At 41.8% G+C, this 17,045-nt stretch overlaps 1 protein-coding gene across 3 annotated transcripts in view; it reads left to right on the top strand.

Annotated features, from left to right (window-relative positions):
* B4GALT4 (beta-1,4-galactosyltransferase 4) overlaps nucleotides 1-17,045 on the top strand; it is a 28,060-nt gene that overhangs the window by 5,540 nt on the left and 5,475 nt on the right. For 2 of the 3 annotated variants that reach the window (XM_021549204.2, XM_021549203.3), the window contains exons 2-4: nucleotides 7,944-8,425; nucleotides 10,323-10,555; nucleotides 13,980-14,167. In XM_021549204.2, coding sequence (XP_021404879.2) covers nucleotides 8,158-8,425; nucleotides 10,323-10,555; nucleotides 13,980-14,167 — 689 coding nt within the window. In that variant the 5' untranslated portion in view covers nucleotides 7,944-8,157. Of the gene's footprint in view, nucleotides 1-7,828; nucleotides 8,426-10,322; nucleotides 10,556-13,979; nucleotides 14,168-17,045 lie in introns of those variants that run through there. The other variant, XM_077781240.1, reaches the window with a different exon arrangement.

The raw sequence follows: 17,045 nt of genomic DNA, 5'->3' as shown, positions 1-17,045 counted from the left end.
GTTTTGTTTTTATGTAGTGGATTTATTGTGTTTATCTGCCAAGCCTTTTCTTATTTACATCGTTGCAATTGCTTCTTCTGTGATGCCCACAGTTCTGGAGACAGTAAGTTGTATAAGCTAAAATACCCAGGCTACTGTCCTGGTTTCAGCAGGGATAGGGTTAATTTTCTTCCCAGTAGCTGGTACAGTGGTGTGTTTTTTTATTTAATATGAGAATTAAGTCGATAACACAGGAATGTTTTGGTTTTTGCTGAGTAGTGTTTACCCTGAGTCATGGACTTCTCAGTTTCCCATGTTCTGCCAGTGAAAGTGCTGGAGTGGCACAAGAATTTGTGAGGGGGCACAGCCAGAACAGCTGAAGGAAATTTCAGCTGTTCTGGCTGAAGGAAATGGCTGAAGGAAAATTCCATACCAAAGGGCATCATGCTCAGTGTATCAGCTGAGGGCTAGGCTGACCAGGGGCAGCTCTTAGGGTCTGACTGGGCATTGGTGAGCAACTGCATCATGTCTGTTGTATATTCTAATTATCACTATTGCCACAGTTATTCTAATTACTATTTTCTTCCTTTTATGTCCTATTAAATGGTTTTTATCTCAACCTGTGAGTTTTCTCTCCCCCATCCAACTGTTGGTGCAGAGTTGAGGGAGTGGCTGTGTTGAGTTGCCAGCTGGGGTTAAACCACAGCATTTATTTCCTGGCGTGTTAGATTATTTTTTTTTTTTTTTTTTTTTGTTTTTGTTTTTGGTTTGTAATTCAGGGAGTTGGAGCTGCCAGTACCTTTGTTCTTTTATATTGAGTATCAAACAGTTATCAAGGAATAAAGAGTGTGGAGCCAGCACATCTGTATATCTCTTTGTATTCTGGACATGACTGGAGTATTTTAGCTGGCAGTGGCTGTTACTGTAATCAGGCCCCACAGGTGCACCTTGGTCTGTTTCTTTTTAACTCATACATTTCCTCTTTAAAATTGCCTTGTTCCAGGCAGTTTGTAGAATGTTACCTGTCGTTGCCTGGAAAACTCTTATTCTCCTAAAGTCGCCGTTCCCAGTCAACTGAAAGCTGAACTACTGTTTCTCTGCTGGTTGTCATACCAGGTTTTCTGACATTTTTCAGTGGGAAGTGTAGACAAAGGATTACAGAAGGTTAGAAATTCTCCTTGCTTCCTAATCCAGCTAGCTCCATGTTTTCATGAGAGCTTGTGCTGGTGCACAGAAATTATAGTTTGGGGACTGAACCAGAGAGAAAGATGAGATGGTGACAGTTGAGACCCAGACTGGTCTGGCTTTGTGACTGACCAGTTGAAACATGTGAAACATGCGAAACATGCAGTAGTGCTAAAGGTTCTTTCTGCACTACTGGGTCTGAAATGAGGATGCTTTTCCCCGAAATTCTTAGGCAGTCCTGAAAATAGAGAAGACCTTTGTAGCACAGAGGAGGTGCCACTGACTGGGGAAACGCTGAAATAACAGCCTGCTTGGAATGTATTGCCCAAAGAGTTCAAACAGGTTTGAGTTACAAGAGATTTAATACTTTGTTATGAGGCTGTCTGTACCTGTACTTTCTCTCTTATCCTTTACTGCACTCCACCTTACCCATGTACCCTGTGTCTACTCAGGTCGTTGCAATGCTGCATCCCTGATAGTCTGAGGGAGCCCCAAGATGGGTGAGATGACAAAGTGACAACTCTGTTTCGATCCAGCTGATCCAGCGGGGTTGCTAGAGGAGTTTTACAGGTCAAAGTGGTAGAAAAAGCACCAGGGAGGGACAACCTAGTAATAGGAAGTTGCTTTTCATGAAAAGGGTCAGTGAGCCAGGCTGTTTGCATAAATTAAATGCTTGCATAAAGTAGACACTAGGGACTGTCATCAATAGGTATGACTAGGTGATAATAGAGGAGTGTAGTGGGAGCACTGGGACTTCTCCACAGATATGGACAAGAGAGCGGGCAGCTTGATGAGTGTAGGAAGAATGGCATCTCTAACGTTTAAATCTCCAAATGGAAAAGATGCCAAAAGGGCACTGATAGATTGTGGTTTTCTATTAGGAGCAAAGGCTTGAGCCTTTGTTTCTAATGGAAGGGTTTGTTATGGGAGTTATTTCTGAGCAGTATTGCTTCTGTCCCGGTACGACCGAGTGCCTGTGTGCTGGTTCTGCTGTGCTGGGAGGAAAGGAGGGAGGCTGGCTGCCGTCCCGGGCTCGGGCTCGTTTATGAGCTGAGGGAGGGGCATGTGGGACAGCACCACAGAGCCTCTTTGGCCTGAGGAAAAGTGGGATGTGTTTGCTGTTTCTTTTTTTTTTTCTTTTTCCTTTTTAAATTTTTTTTCCCATCCTGTGATATTGAGCTTATTCTTTCCTGCAGCCTGTGAGAGGTAACAGAGGTCTCTTTATGTTGTGGGGTTTCCTGGATGAAAAGAGTCTGCTGCTTGTGAAATGCTCTCCGTAAGTTCTTGGAGTGAGTGTCCGACTGGAAGGAGGGATGTGACAACACAGTGAGTGGTTTAATGTGCTTTCTTTATTTGGCTTGAAATTCTGAGAAGTGGAAAGATAGTTTGTTTGAGGATTTGATTTATCTTTTTTGTTGTTTATTTTTATTTTGAAATAGCACCATTTCTCAGTGCAGTTGGTGGGTTTTAAATAGGAAGAGGTAATAGGATTATGAAAGTGTCACGTAAAAGAAGTGTTAAAAGCTATTGGCTTAATGCCCTACTGACGAACTAATCTGTTGAAAAGAAGGAAGTGCCTGTGAAAGGAGTAGGTATAGACTCTTGTAAAACTTGAAGACTTGAACTATCCTGCATAGAAAAGCTGATGCTGTACAGTGATCTTTCTTCCTTGCTGGTTGTCAGGAATTTTAATTCCTTCTTGGTGGATTTCATGAAGAAGACTGCTACACTTCCTGATGTACCCAGAGCTAACCCATTTCTGCTTTTGATTTTAGCCTAGATAAAATAACAAATAATTGTCTGTTTAGTACAGAGCTGATTAAATGCAGTCCCAGGGAACTCTGTCATGCTTCATTTCTTGCTTGAATTTATTACAGTTTTTAGAGTTAGGTTGAAGTGCATGTTTGTTGCTGCTGAACCTGTTCTGCTACCTTTGGAATTTGTGCATGAGCTTGAGAAGCTTGCAGGGGCTTCTAGAAAATCCTGTGTGGGAAATCTGTCCTTACTCAACCATGTGAAACAGGTAGTCAGAAAGATGGTTTGTGTAAATTAAAAATTAATTTTCCTTTCATCTGATGAAAAGATCTTTCACCCCTACAGGGTGAAATGTGAACATATGAAAAGTAAAATTTAGGCACCTTGTTCATATAAATAATCATGTTCTCACTGATTATTTATACTGTTAAGCATAACTTTTTTTTATAAGTAATCTAGTCTTTAGCATAATTATCATAATGGCAGTCTTTATCTAAAAATGTATCAGGGAAAAATCAGTGTTTGGAACATAATGAATTTTTATCAACTCCAGTTACTTACCAAATTTTGCTCATAAGATTACTTTCCTTCACATATATCTAGATCAGGGCTGTCAGTTCTGTCTTCTGGCTGATACTGACTTTGTCTAGGAATTCTACATCAATGAAAAAGAACAGCCTTTAGTCCAGTATTCCTGGCCATTTCTGAGCTTGGTAGTGCTACTGGCTTCAATCAGGAGGCAAATGCACAGGCTGCCCCTGCAGCTCTTACATGGAGAACCAGCTTGTACATGTATTGCTTGCACATTGTGTCAGACTCCAATGCATATGTATTTCTGCTGGGAAAACACCAGATGGGTGTGGATGGGGTTCTGATCTTCCCAGTTTGCTTCAGAAGAAGTCTTGTCCAAGCTGGAACCTTGCTTACTATTTTGGACTACCTGGATGGAAGAGGGCAAGTTAGGGCTTCATGTTTGTGCCATCAGGCTCAAGGATGAGAACTGACTGCCCGTGCTCCTGAAAGAGTCATACAGCTCTGTGTCCTGGATGGGTTCCTGCAGATAAGTATCTTACGAGCATTGCTAGGAACCTTCCAACAAAGAAGCAGGATTTGGCATGTGACTCAAAACACATAGCAGGCTATAGAACTTGGGTTGTCAGACAAGCTGCAGAGCACAGAGACAGTTCTTGGTAAAGATGTGATATTGGGGAAAGCAAAACATGCACTATTTTTGTGTCTCAGCATGATCAGGGAACTGTTTAGAATTGTGTTACAGCATCTGTCTAGATACAAGTATATCTGCATATAGATAGAGACCTTTCACCTTTTCCATCAATTTTAGAATTCTGACTTAGCCATATTTGCATAACTGTGGCTTTGTTATGTTTATTTTTTTCCTGCATTTTGAAATGCAGAAAAATGCATTTTATGCATTTTGAAATGGGTACTGTGGTGGTTTTGACCTTGTGGTCTGTAGGGCTGTACCTTTCTAGTCAGCTGTAACTTTCTAAACTAGGTTTGGTTATGTTTCACTGAGATTTTTTTTCGTAAGAAAGTTGCACTTCGTTTCCTATGAAAGTTTCTTTGGTCTGTTTTATGAAGGTCACACAACTAGAGTCAGGTTTCAGAGCTATGAGAAGAGTTTAGTTGCACCACAAGTGTTCTTCCACCCATGTTTGAGGATTGGTCACCCTGAGTTACGAAGTACAGGAAAGAAAGAACCATGTTTCCAGCTTCTGAGATACTATTGTTTCTAGCAAGATTTGTTCAGTATTGAATTTTTGTTTGCACACAGTATAATGTATGACTAGGTGGCCTTTTTTCACCACCACCCCCAACCAATATATCAGCCATAATCCAGGGATATCAAATATGAAAAGTTGTGCTTCATTAGCTACATAAGGAACAAAAGAAGGATGGGAAATTGATCAGTGGGTCGGGGGACTTGGTTGCTCAGGATGTGGAAAGGACTCAGCTACTGAATGTCTCTTCTGTCTCAGTTGTTACTATCAAGACTATTAAGGCTGGGGTAGGTTTTGCATTACTATTCTAATCAGTATTTGATTAAGACTATTCCCTTAATAACTATTTTATGTTATGTATTATAACTCTGGCTTTTATACTACTTCTCCAAGTATGGCTTTTTAGCAGCAGGCCCTCAGCCTAACTATTTTTTTTCTTTAACAAGGTCCAAACTCTGGTCTTCTTGACTCTGGGTTTGCTGTCTGACTTGGCAACCAAGGTACTTTAGGCTTGCTGGTGAAAGATGAGTTTTTTAACTGAAGAGTCCTTTAGTGTGGAATGGTAACACATCACCCTCCAGAGGGGCAGTGGCCAAGGTTTTTTTTGTTTTCTGACAGGCAGGTTCTTACTGAGGCTTAACTTCTTGCTTGTCCTTTTATTCTCAGTTATTGTCCTCTTAAGTTCCCAAGTTCTGTCTTTGGCAGGAGTCATAAAAGTGACTGGTCTTCACTGTCATCTTCATTCATAAGGGTACAGTTCTTCCTTCTCTGTTGGTAAAATCAAGTTTGCCTTTCTGTGCACATGCCATTCTCATGTTTCAGGGGAAAAATCCAGGGAAACGACCTTTTAACCTCTGACGTAATAATGTAGGGTAACTTACTGTGTAAATTGATTCATCTGTGTTCTTCCATTTAAAATACCAAAATACCTTTGTGTCTGCATTTTCAAATACATGCTGTATTCTCTGTAGATAACACCAAAAACTCAAACTGCAGGTCTCTGAAATGTGACTTATTGCCCTTCTGCATGAGCATTGTGATGATTGTGTGTGCATATTTATGCTGTCCGGTTCAAGTATATTTTAAGCAGGAGCAGCATTCTGCTGCTGCAATAGAAGCCAGTGGATATGTGAGTTTAGTTATTATAGGAAATTATTCACACTGACAGTAGAATAGTGTGAAGATTTGTCAGACACAAGTAATGTGAATTTTTAGTAGTAACTACTTTTAGAATCTTGGAAAGCTAACAAAGGAAATTTGTGTGTGTGAGATTTGGAACAGGAGTGGAGGAAAGTAGAAATAAGGTTGCTGCAGTAAGTTCATAGTTTATATCCATAATTTTAACAACCTTGGCAATTTTACACCTGCAAGCTCTTCCTGATATTTTAACAAAAAACAACAAAATATTTCAGAAGCTGTTTCTTCTGACTAAGCTGGCTGTCTGCCTCCTGGTGTTTATGTCTTTTCCCATGGATAGTTAATTTTAACTATTTATGGACAAAATAATTTCTTATGGGGGAGATCCCATTTGCACTAATCTGAGTACCAGTGGTGAGCAACTGTTTTAACTCTTTTTAAAGATTGTAGTCCATTTCTGGGAAAGTGGGAATCTGTGAATATAGTAAACACCTTTTGATAGTAATTGATTGCATGTTAATTTTAGTGTTTTAACTTCTATGTTGTCCTTTTCACCTCGGGTTAATCTGGGGTGCACATGGATTGGATGATGGAGAAGGAAATTCCCTCCTCGTGCATGCACTTTGTGCAGTCATACCTTTGGTTTGTTTTGGAGAAAATTACACCCTTTGGGGAAAGTGCTTCATCTGATGAATGCTGGATAGTAGCTGAGAGTCCATGAAAGGCCGCAATGTAGATCATTCCATAGAAACTTGTAGGTAGAGTTTAGATAAGCAAATTCTAAGTTCTTTGATTTAATAATTACAAGCTAATATTACCCATGGGGTCCACACTGCTCTCAGATGAGCTTATCACAGATTTCCTGTGTGCAGCTATTGCAGGGTGTAAACTGGTGGGAGAGGGTGGAAATTTTGTCTTTTTTCTGAGTTCCTTTACTTAGAGCATTCCTGTGTGTTGCATGTGAATGGGAAGAGCAGGTTGGCTTTTCCATGAAGTGCCTGCTGGGAGGGACAGCAGCTGGTAATTCCCAGTGAGCCCTGAAAGCTTGGGAGTTCATCTTGGTAATCCTGGGTCAGGCTTCCATACACGTTCCCATGGAAATTCAGCAAAATTCTTCAGAATTTTGCCTAAGCTAGTGGAAATGTGGAGTTACTGTACTCCTTGTGCCTGTGATATATCTCCAGGGTCTCATGTACTTCAGAGGCTGGTATAAAATAACGTTTTCCATGTTTTTGTTTCTTCTCTTTGATCTAGCCTGTTTCATGTGCATTGTCTTTAATCACAGCCTTTGCTTCATTTAGCCTCAGTCCTTGTTCTTCTCAGAAGCTGCAGTTTTCTTGTGTGTTTTCTATATCAGAGCTCTCTTTTATTCAAATTTCATTATTTCTTTGACATGTTAATAACAACAAAAAGAAGTAGAGTGGTAACTGTGGCAGTGAAAGAGGAGCCCTTGAAAGAGGGCAGGAAGTGGAATAAAGCATTGGCTCCTTACATACATAAAACTTTTGAAAAACTGAACCTTTCCCTTAAAAAGCAGGAAGATTTTCCTCCTGCAAGTGTATGTGAGAGGGAGAATAGTGGACAAAGACCTAAAAGGTGGTACTGACAGGCAGCAGATAAAGAATAATGATTTTTGATACCAGTCAGAGGTTGTGGGTTTCACACTGTATTGTGTAGAGGACATAGCATCAATAATACTATTTCTTATTTCAGAAGAAAACAGGTTTATTTCTGCAGAGATTAATGTGGTTTTCATTTTGGATGGGCTTTACTCATAGCCAGCAGAATCTCTTTCATTGCAGCTGTTGTTAATTTTGGTAGGAACAGAAGTAATAAAACCTGTGGATTGCCAGGCACTGTACACAGACATAACATGGGGTAGTGGTTGCACTTTCTGATCTGAAAAAAAAAAGAAAGATTGAGACAGAAGAACAAAACGGGAAAGTGATTTGCATAAAATCATGCAGCTGATTTATGGCTGAGCTAAGACCAAAGATCATTGTCTTGGTTTCTGACCAGTTGTTAATACTTGCTGTTCCATTTGTGTATTGTCATTACCTGTTTTCATGGAATCTGTGAAGGTGTAGCAGTGCAGGTGGTAGAAACTAATTTTCTCCTTCCTTTTTTCTTTTTTTTGTCTTCCAGGTTAAAGTCATAGTAAAGTGACATTTCAAGAGCAAACAATACTATGGCTCCATGAATTTCAAAACTCCAGGAAGTGTGGCAACCCTCCCTACCTCCAGCTTTACTTCCCTACTGTGATGTTCTTACTGGGAGCTGTGGTTTCAGACCCACTGGATATGCAGTGACCTGCCTCGGCATTAGAGCAGAGGAAGCTGTTTGTGGATCACGGAAAGCCATGGCCTTGGGCTTGAATGTTTTTAACCTCTTGTATAAGTTCAAAGTGTTGGTGCTTGTCACTTTATTTGTGATGGTGCTGTGGACCACATTCGGTTACTTAGTGGACACCAGACAGGAAATTCCTAAAGCTAAGAGCATGGTGGAGTTTTTCAGGAAGGTAACTAGCCTGCAGCAGAGTCAGAAGGAAGAGAAGATTGAATCCACTGCAGATGTTCCCATGGTGAAGTCATTTCAGAGTCCCTGCCCAGCTCTGTCTCCGTACCTGCGTAAGTGATGGTGTTTCCCTCTCCTCTCTGCCAGGTTAATCCATGGTAGTGCTGCTGGCTTCCTAGCCATATTCCAGCTGGATACCTTTCCTGTGAACCCAATACAACCAGTTGCAGGCAGCACTCGTGGGTGAGGAAGTGTCTGGTGGCACCCAGTGCCTGTGCTGGGTCTGGCTGGGAGAGCAGCTGGTGCTGCGCTCTGCATTTGTCAATAAAACAGCTTTGGTAACACACCAGTAGCTTGGCTACTCTGAACAGTGCTTGCACTCTGGTGAGGCTTTGTCTGTCCTGGCCCCCTAAAATTCAGTGGAGAGGGCAGGAGGCGAGGAGTGGACACAGCCCAGACTGCTGACCCCAGCTGACTGCAGGGGTATTCCATACTCTTTGACTGTGCCATTCATCATGGTCAGCAGTAAAAGCTCAGGGAAACGAGGAAGGAGTGATGTTCATGGTGGCAGCATTTGTCTTCCCAACAACTGCTGTATGTGCTGAAGCCCTTCCCTGGATGTTGCCAGACACCTGCCTGCCAATGGGGATTAACAAAGGAATTTTTCTTTTCCCCTTTCTTACGTGTGCATCTTTTTCTTTTTTAAGAAATCAAATTATTTTTGTCTTAACCACAAGTGTTTTCATCTTTCCACAGTTTTTTTGCTTTTTATTATTAAATATACTTTTGTGTCTCTATATTGACAATTGAAGGACTTCACAACTATCGCTGTCAAGGCAGGACAGGAATGAATAGACTCTGACTCAGAAGGCTGTAATACTAAAAACTCTGATTTATTCAAAATACACTGCTCTTTTATACAGAGCTTCGCAAGGACCAAATCCATTGGTTCTGAAGTGAAAACAACCCAGAGCATTGGTGCAGAGTGCTTGACGCACAGTGATAGAACTTAACAATAAACAATGTGAAAAACAAGAAAGATAAAGAATTATTTACATTCTCTCCAGCTCTTTCCCAGGTGTCTGCCTGGCTAGAAACTCTGTTTCTTTCTTTGACTGAATCTGAGTCCCACACACAACTCTGTTGGAGTTTGCACTAATTATTAGCACAGAAGGTTCAAATAGATGACTGCATTCTTGGTTTGGGCATTTTTATTGTTCTACTTTTTTCTTGGGTTGGTACTGCTAGCAGCACCAGGCTCCTGCTTTGCATCATTATCATGTAGTTTTCTTCATTATCAGTATCATGTAATTATCTTCTTTCTCTTCCTTATTATGAATCTGATTAGGGGTTTGTTTGGGAAGCTAGATTCTTCCTTGTTCCCTGATGTAGTACAAAAACCTTCTGTCTCCCTGCACACCCTCACCCTGACCCCAAGACACATTTGATTAAGTAAATGTAGCAATGGCTGTAGCCTTCACAGTTGCCTGTATTGTACTTTTTTTCATGGGCTTGCTGGGTGCAGATGAGCTGGGATTATAGCTCAGTGCAAGAGAAGGGATGAAAATTTTATTTGGCTACAGAAAGCCTTGCCTATCTTTTATTTTACTAATTTATAGCCTTAATCCTGTTGTGCTTTTTTTGTGCTTTAGGTACTGATGACTTCTGATAGGCACAGTTGTCCCACTTTCTTCTCCTTTGCTTTGCCCTGGCAGTCATTCCTGGCCAATCCTTCTGCAGTAGCTTATAACCTCTCTAGGGTTTTTAAAAAATATTTTTATTTTATTGCCACTACTTCACAGTCAGTTTAAGCAACTGACATGCTTGACATCCTCTCCTTCCACTGCCTGCATAGAATCCTTGTCATACTGCTTTTGTCTTGGAAGGTCAGGGAAGCCAGTTGGGGCTTGAACCTGGGTTTCTTACACTGATTACACACTGTCTCATTACGTGACTGGACCAGCCACAACCTGAAATGACTCAGGAAAGGTTCTTGTGCTTCTCTTACAGGAGGTGCCAGCAAACTCTCCTTCAAACCATCTGTTACACTGGAAGAGGTGCAAAAGGAGAACCCTCAGGTAGCCAAGGGCCGGTACCACCCTACGGAGTGCTCAGCCCTGCAGCATGTGGCCATCCTTATTCCACACCGTAACCGGGAGAAGCATCTGCTGTACCTCCTGCAGCACCTCCACCCCTTCCTGCAAAGGCAGCAGCTGGATTATGGCATCTATGTCATTCACCAGGTGAGACAGCTGTGCAGAGCTGTGTGGGTGAGGGTGATGGCTGTGCCCTGCAGCCTGAGGAGAGGCTTCTGCTGCCTCTGCTGTCTGACATCAGTCCTCCAAGCCTGCTTCCAACAATTCTGCTTGCTGAGGGATGCAACAGTGCCTGCAGCTACTGCTGGTGGCGTTCCTGGATCTCAGGTCTGGGGAGTATTGGCAGTGCCTTTAGCTGGTGTTAATTCCTTAGTCTAAGTAACTTGGTGTTTCTGAGTTAGCATGCAAGGTAAGCATCTTTTGGACTGCTAATGCAACTGACTACTCTTGCAGTGTCCACACATGTAACTAGGCTGGCCTGTTCTGTCTTCACATTTGGAATTGTTTGGATAGAAGGCCTCAGTTTGTCTTTAGCCTTTCTCTCCCATCAGGCTCTTGTGCTTAGTAAGTTGTGTGTTTTGTGTGGTTTTACTTTTGCTTTCTCAAGCTAAACACAACAGCAGCTGTTTATAGCTGCTTTATTTGCCCAGCAAGTGTGGTGAGAAGTAGTCATGGAAGGGCACTTGGTTGCGGAAAGATTTATTAATTTCTTTAATTGCATTTCTAGCAATGCTGTTTCAGTGGCTAAAACTTAAGCAGACCTGTGCCACATTGTCTTTCATCAAGGTGCTGATGTTCCAATTGCATGTGTTAAAAGCATTATATATTTCTCTTTTGTTGTATGTTGTCTTTTTCTTGATCTTCTGTTATTTTTTTTTTCTATTACTGTCATTTACTTATATGTTCTGCTTTGGCTCCAAAAAGTCATTTGAGACAGCAGAAGAAAAAGGTGATAAATTAATACAGTTCCTCTTCCCTCCTGATTAAAGAGCCTAGAGTCAATTAATCAGTATGAGACAGTGCTCTCTAGGTGAAAGCTTCCACTGTTACCTTTCTGCTCATCTGAATGTCTCAGCAGAACAGCAATAAAAGTTACAGCATGATATTTTTGCTTGGAGTGAATTGTTCTTTCACTATTTAGAGTCATCATGTGGCCTCTAGAGTGGAAAAATGAGGGCTTTTTTCTGCATTAATATGCAGTATAATCTTACATTTACTGGCTCATTCTAGCAGGAAACATTGGTTAGGAATAAATTATTGGGAGAATGGACGTATCTTTTTAATTTATTGAAATATGTGGAGAACTGCTGTTGTTATGTTAGCAAAAAGTAATACAGAAGTATGGAAGTTTTGTCTGATGAGCAGAGCAGTGTCGAGTCTGAACTTGCTCTCTCAGAGATTGTGCTTGGAGGGGTAGAAGCTTTCACATACCTTTTCCATGTAGATAGGCATGCCCAAAGATTGCAAAGTGGGTCTAGCAAAACTCTTCTGGGGCAAATCCATTTTCTTTCTTGATTTGTGATGTTGTTAGTTGTTCTAGGTCTCTTTTGAGGAAAGACAAACAAGATTTAACTGTTAAAATACACAGTCTGCTTTGGAGATAGATGAAATGGGCCTTTTGTAACTTTTTCTGTGAGCCACCGGAGGGCTTACTCCAGATTTCTTCTTTACGGGCAGCTTTTAATATTTCTAAAGTCATGCTCCTCTAAATGCATGCATACAAGAGTGCTGCACTCAAAACAATGTGAGTTTGTAATCCCTAAATTTCTTTCCCAACACAAATTTGTATTGTGGTTAATGTTATTCTTCCATAGAAAGAAAGGGAGACAATTCTGTCCTCAATAAAAGATGAGTAAATTTTGCTGTTTGTTCAGTATGTTTGATGTAGAAAGCTGTGTCAATTGGCATTTGGCTGTTGTAGTGGCTTGCACTGATGAGGAAAACAGAACTTAAGCAGATGACAGAGGCTGTCCTGAACTTAGCTGGGTTTGATACTCGGCAGAAGTGATGTTTTCCAAATGTACCTGTACCACATCTGATTTGTTCACTCAATAACCTATGTTTTCATCCCCAGGAGGAAACTGTCTCATGGGTATTTTTATATATGGGACATTTTAAGAAAAACAAAACACACACAAAAAAAACCCATTCAGAAATTTGACAACCTGATTTTGGGTGAATTGTATCTAAATTTTTTACTGGAAAATTATTTCTCTCCAGAGGATGGATGTAATTGATTGTTCATCTCGTAATTTCTCAGAATCGGCACTGTATTGTATTTTTCAGACTGCAGGTATGGAGCCATAAATCCCATAAATCTTTTTCATTCTGGAGCAGATGGTTGTTTTAGTGAACAAATCCTACTTTAGAGCAAAGTGTTACTTTTTAGAGCACTAAAACATGCTTTGTATACAACAGTTTTCCCTACAGCTCACCTTCTCTCAGCCTGGGGAGGCCAGTTTCTTTCTCTTTTTCCCTGGACCCTCTTTCTGTCCAGGCACCTTCTAGAAAATTTGCTAGAATTCCAAGCAGTTTCTCCTGAAAACATTTTCTTAAAAATTATTCTTTCAAGTACACAGGTTCCTTGCTCTGGAAAATTACTGTCCTGTCTATGTCTGGGAGGGCTGGGGGTGGCCCTCTTGTTCCCAAGTGGGAATTTGAGGCAAATCCTCACTTTGTCCTCAAGAGCAGAAAGCCTTCTGCAGACTGGTACAATGTGCAGCCAGGTAAAAAATGAAAATAGCAAGATAAGCGCATGTCTTGCTCCAAACTGAATGTTGACATGATAAGCTTACAAACCTTCCAGGTGTGTATGGATAAACTTGCACCTCAGAGATGAAAATTTTGATTTTTGAAAAGCGAATACTAAGTAACTTACAGCAAAAGCAAACAATGAAGACTGGTAAAAAGGTGAAGCTCAGTGCTAGGAGTGTATCCCCTGCAATAGCATCATCAGGTTACAGGCAGGAGGTAAAAATGAAGAGACCTGCTTTTCAAACCCACTCTGCCACGTATGTGTGAGCTGAGGAAATACAGGGAACTCTTTCAGCATTGCTGTCCTCCAAGCTGAGGGGACAGGCATAAGTCATTCATGGCAAGACCTCTGACATATAGAGACTAATTAGCATGGGGGTTTGGTTTGGTTTTGCTTTTTTTAAAAAGAACTTCCATGAGCCTTACTGACAACAGTTGTATGGAACACCTGTTTCTAGACTGTACTGGTACCTCCTCTGCTGTGGAGCCTGAGGTAACTCCAGGACTGGGGCAGAAGGGCTGTTAAGCCATGGAGCAGTCACACTTGTGGTACCCAGCTAAGTACAGGCTTTCCTGGCCCTGGCTGGTGGGTGTGTTTGTGATGAATAAAGGCTGGAGAAACACTTTGCACCGTTGGCCACTCTGATGCTGTGTCAGTGTGATGGGGCACTCTGTGCAGTTAGTTCTCTCAAGGTGCTGGAAAAGCCACATGGGTGTGGTTTCAAACCGTGCAATCAGAACAAATGCCCGGGAGCAGCTCTGTTTCAAAAGCTGTGGCACCTTCTTCAGAGTTGTTTTTTCCTATTCTTTTCCACAGGCTGGCAACGCCAAATTTAATCGAGCCAAACTGCTGAATGTAGGATACCTAGAGGCCCTAAAAGAAGCAAACTGGGACTGTTTCATTTTCCATGATGTGGATCTGGTGCCAGAAAATGACTTTAACATTTACATGTGTGACACACAACCAAAGCACCTTGTAGTTGGCAGGAACAATACTGGATACAGGTAGGAAACCAGGAATATGGAAAGAATACCTACAGGGAAATGCCATATTACTGATGTGTTCCCCTTCTGATGGAGCAGTGTGCTGGTATCTACCCTTCCTCATGACACAAGGTTTCTGATGCTAACACTTCACATCTCTGGAGTACAGAACTGGACAGACACCCCTGCAGTCAGCCCTGTGGTCACCTGCACAAATGATCATTGTCATTGTTCTGGTTTCTGGAGTTGAATTAAGGGGTGTTTTGAGAGGAAAGCAATGACCCAGAGGTTGTGCAGAGACCTTCTGGCACAGCTAGATACACATTTGCAAGTTCCTTATCCTGTGATTTGAAGGTGTGATCTTATTGTAACAGAACTTGCCATTCTGTTGAAAAGGTAATGTCATATTGTGGGAATTTGCCAAAACATAGGACTGTCCTTTAATTTGACTGAACAGCGTATAACACAGGATCATTCTGATTTTTAAATGAGTCCTCTAAGTGCTCATGTGATATGAATAGTTCAAAGTGAAAAGTCAAGTTCAGTCCACCTCAGAGAGAAAAGGCTCCTGAGCTTGGTGAATTTAATGACTAAAAGTGTTTTCATTGAAATTGTTTCTTTCAAGATTCAGTTAATGTCATGTCACTCTAAATATTGATTAGAAGTGAGCTTTTCAAAAACTGATCTCAAAGTACTTTGAAGTAAAGCTCTGCTTTGCTTCTGCATTTCCTTTGTTAAATATATGAGAAAGAGGTGGGATGTGCCAATACTGACACAGAATAATATTCACTTTCCAGTCATTTAGTGAAAACTGGAACAAGTACATACCTACTAGGTTTGTGACAGGCTTTTGGAGCACTTGGAGAGCCTTGCAGAGTATTCCACTGGAATGCTTGTGGCTTGAATTTGATAATTCAACTTGAATTGGTAATTAATACTTTTTCTGTATCATTGCCTGTGTTTACACATCCATGAAGTGGGGTTAATAATGCTATGCTTCCAAGGCATGTCTGAAGGAATTCAGATTTTGAGCTTAAGAATGATACTTGAACTGAGCTGATACCACAGGTTGAAATCCTAGTTGGGTGACCTCAGTGTTTTGCTACAACTGAGGTGAGCATAGTGAGACATGTTGCTCAAATGAGGTAGAGAAAACTGAACCCATCCATGTTCTGTATTAAAATGGGTGGAAATGTGGGTTGGTTTGTGTTTTGTGGGATATTTTTATGTTTTGGTTTGGCTTTGGGGTGTTATTTGGGGGAGGTGTTTTTTTGTTTGTCTGTTTTTTGGTTTTGGGATGTTATTAGTTTCCTGGGGTGGGATGGGGGGAATTATTTTTCTTCCAGGGGCTATATCATATTGTGATGCAGCGTGCAGTAATCTCAGCAGCTGTGTGCCTTTGGAGATCCAGTGCCTTATCTTTAGCTACATAAACTACAGCTCAGTTTTGAATTCTTTTAGACAGAAGACTTATATATTAAAGCTTTGAAGATAAAGTTGGGAAAACTCTTCTATTTTAATTAAGGTTTTTCCTTGAGACCAGCACAACATATTTTCCTCCTGACCATTCCTATTGTATGTATTCTTCAGTCAATTTTAAGAATTCCAAAGGAGTTGATGTTCCCTTGTCCTCAGGGAAGGATGGTTACAGGAGTTGTTACAGAGATGCATTTTTGCAGGTGATGTCAGCTGGGAGCAAGTTATGCCTGGCCCTGCCAGTTCTGTGCTGCCTGAGGAGGGTTGAGTGAGTAACCAGCACTGCCCTGGTTACAGGATCACAGAATGGATGGGGTTGGAAGGGACCTCTGGGAATCATCCAGTCCAACCCCTATGCCATGGCAGGGTCACCTAGACAGGTGACACAGGAACTCAAATGGGTTTGGAATGCCTCCAGAGAGGCAACTTCCCTGTACTAGCCTGTACTAGTGCTCTGCCACCCTCCATGGAAAGAAGTACTTCCTTATGTCTAGGTGGAACTTTTTGTACTTTAGTTTATGGCCATTAATCTTCATCCTGTCAGTGGAAACCATTCAAGGGCCTGGCACCATCCCCTTGGCACCCACCTTGCTGGTATTTATTTGCATTGATGAAATCCCCTCTCAGTCTTCTCCAGATTAAACAAGCCCAGCTCCCGCAGCCTCCTCTCATAAGAGAGATGCTCCAGACTCCTCATCATCCTTGTGGCCTCTGCTGGACCCTCTCCAGCAGTTCCTTGTCTTTCTTGAACTGTGGAGACCAGAACTGAACACAGCATTCCAGATGTGGGCTCTCTAGGGCTGAGTAGGGGAGGAGAATCCTCCCCTCGTCCTGCTGCCCCTACTTCTCCCAGTGCACCCCAGCTCTGGCTCCTTTGGTGTCTGCCTCTGCAGTGGTGTAGGGGAATTATGGGGTGAATAAGCGAGCAGTGGGGTGTGTGCATGGGAAGTCAGTTCCCATACTGTCATGCTGCTGGAATGGGATGTGGTCCTGGTGGTGACTGTCCTGAAAGCAGGGCTGGGGAGGGCTCTGTCCTGCTGTTCCTGTTTGTGGGACCTCCTTGCTGTCCATTCCATTTGTTTACTGCATTCCTCTGGAGTATCCATGACAGAAGTCTCAAGGTAGTAATGTGTAATTAAAACTTAATGGAACTTCCTCTACCTTGTGGCTTGTCTCTACCACGGGGGGAGATAAAGGAGGCAGAACAAATCTGTTCATAAGTCAGGCTTGACCAAGCTGATAGCCTTCTCTGATTTGACTAGCTTGCATGAGGGTGTAGTAGTGGATAATGTTTATCTTAGGAAGGCTTTCAACACTGTCTCCCATAATGGCTCCACTGACAAAGTGATGAAGTATGGACTGGTAAGTGGACAGTGAGATGGGCTAAAACTGCCAGAACTGCTGGGCTCAAAGGGTTCTTATC

This window comes from Lonchura striata, chromosome 2 (assembly GCF_046129695.1).
Source record: "Lonchura striata isolate bLonStr1 chromosome 2, bLonStr1.mat, whole genome shotgun sequence".
NCBI lineage: Eukaryota > Metazoa > Chordata > Aves > Passeriformes > Estrildidae > Lonchura > Lonchura striata.
This window is presented reverse-complemented; position numbering and strand designations above follow the sequence as displayed.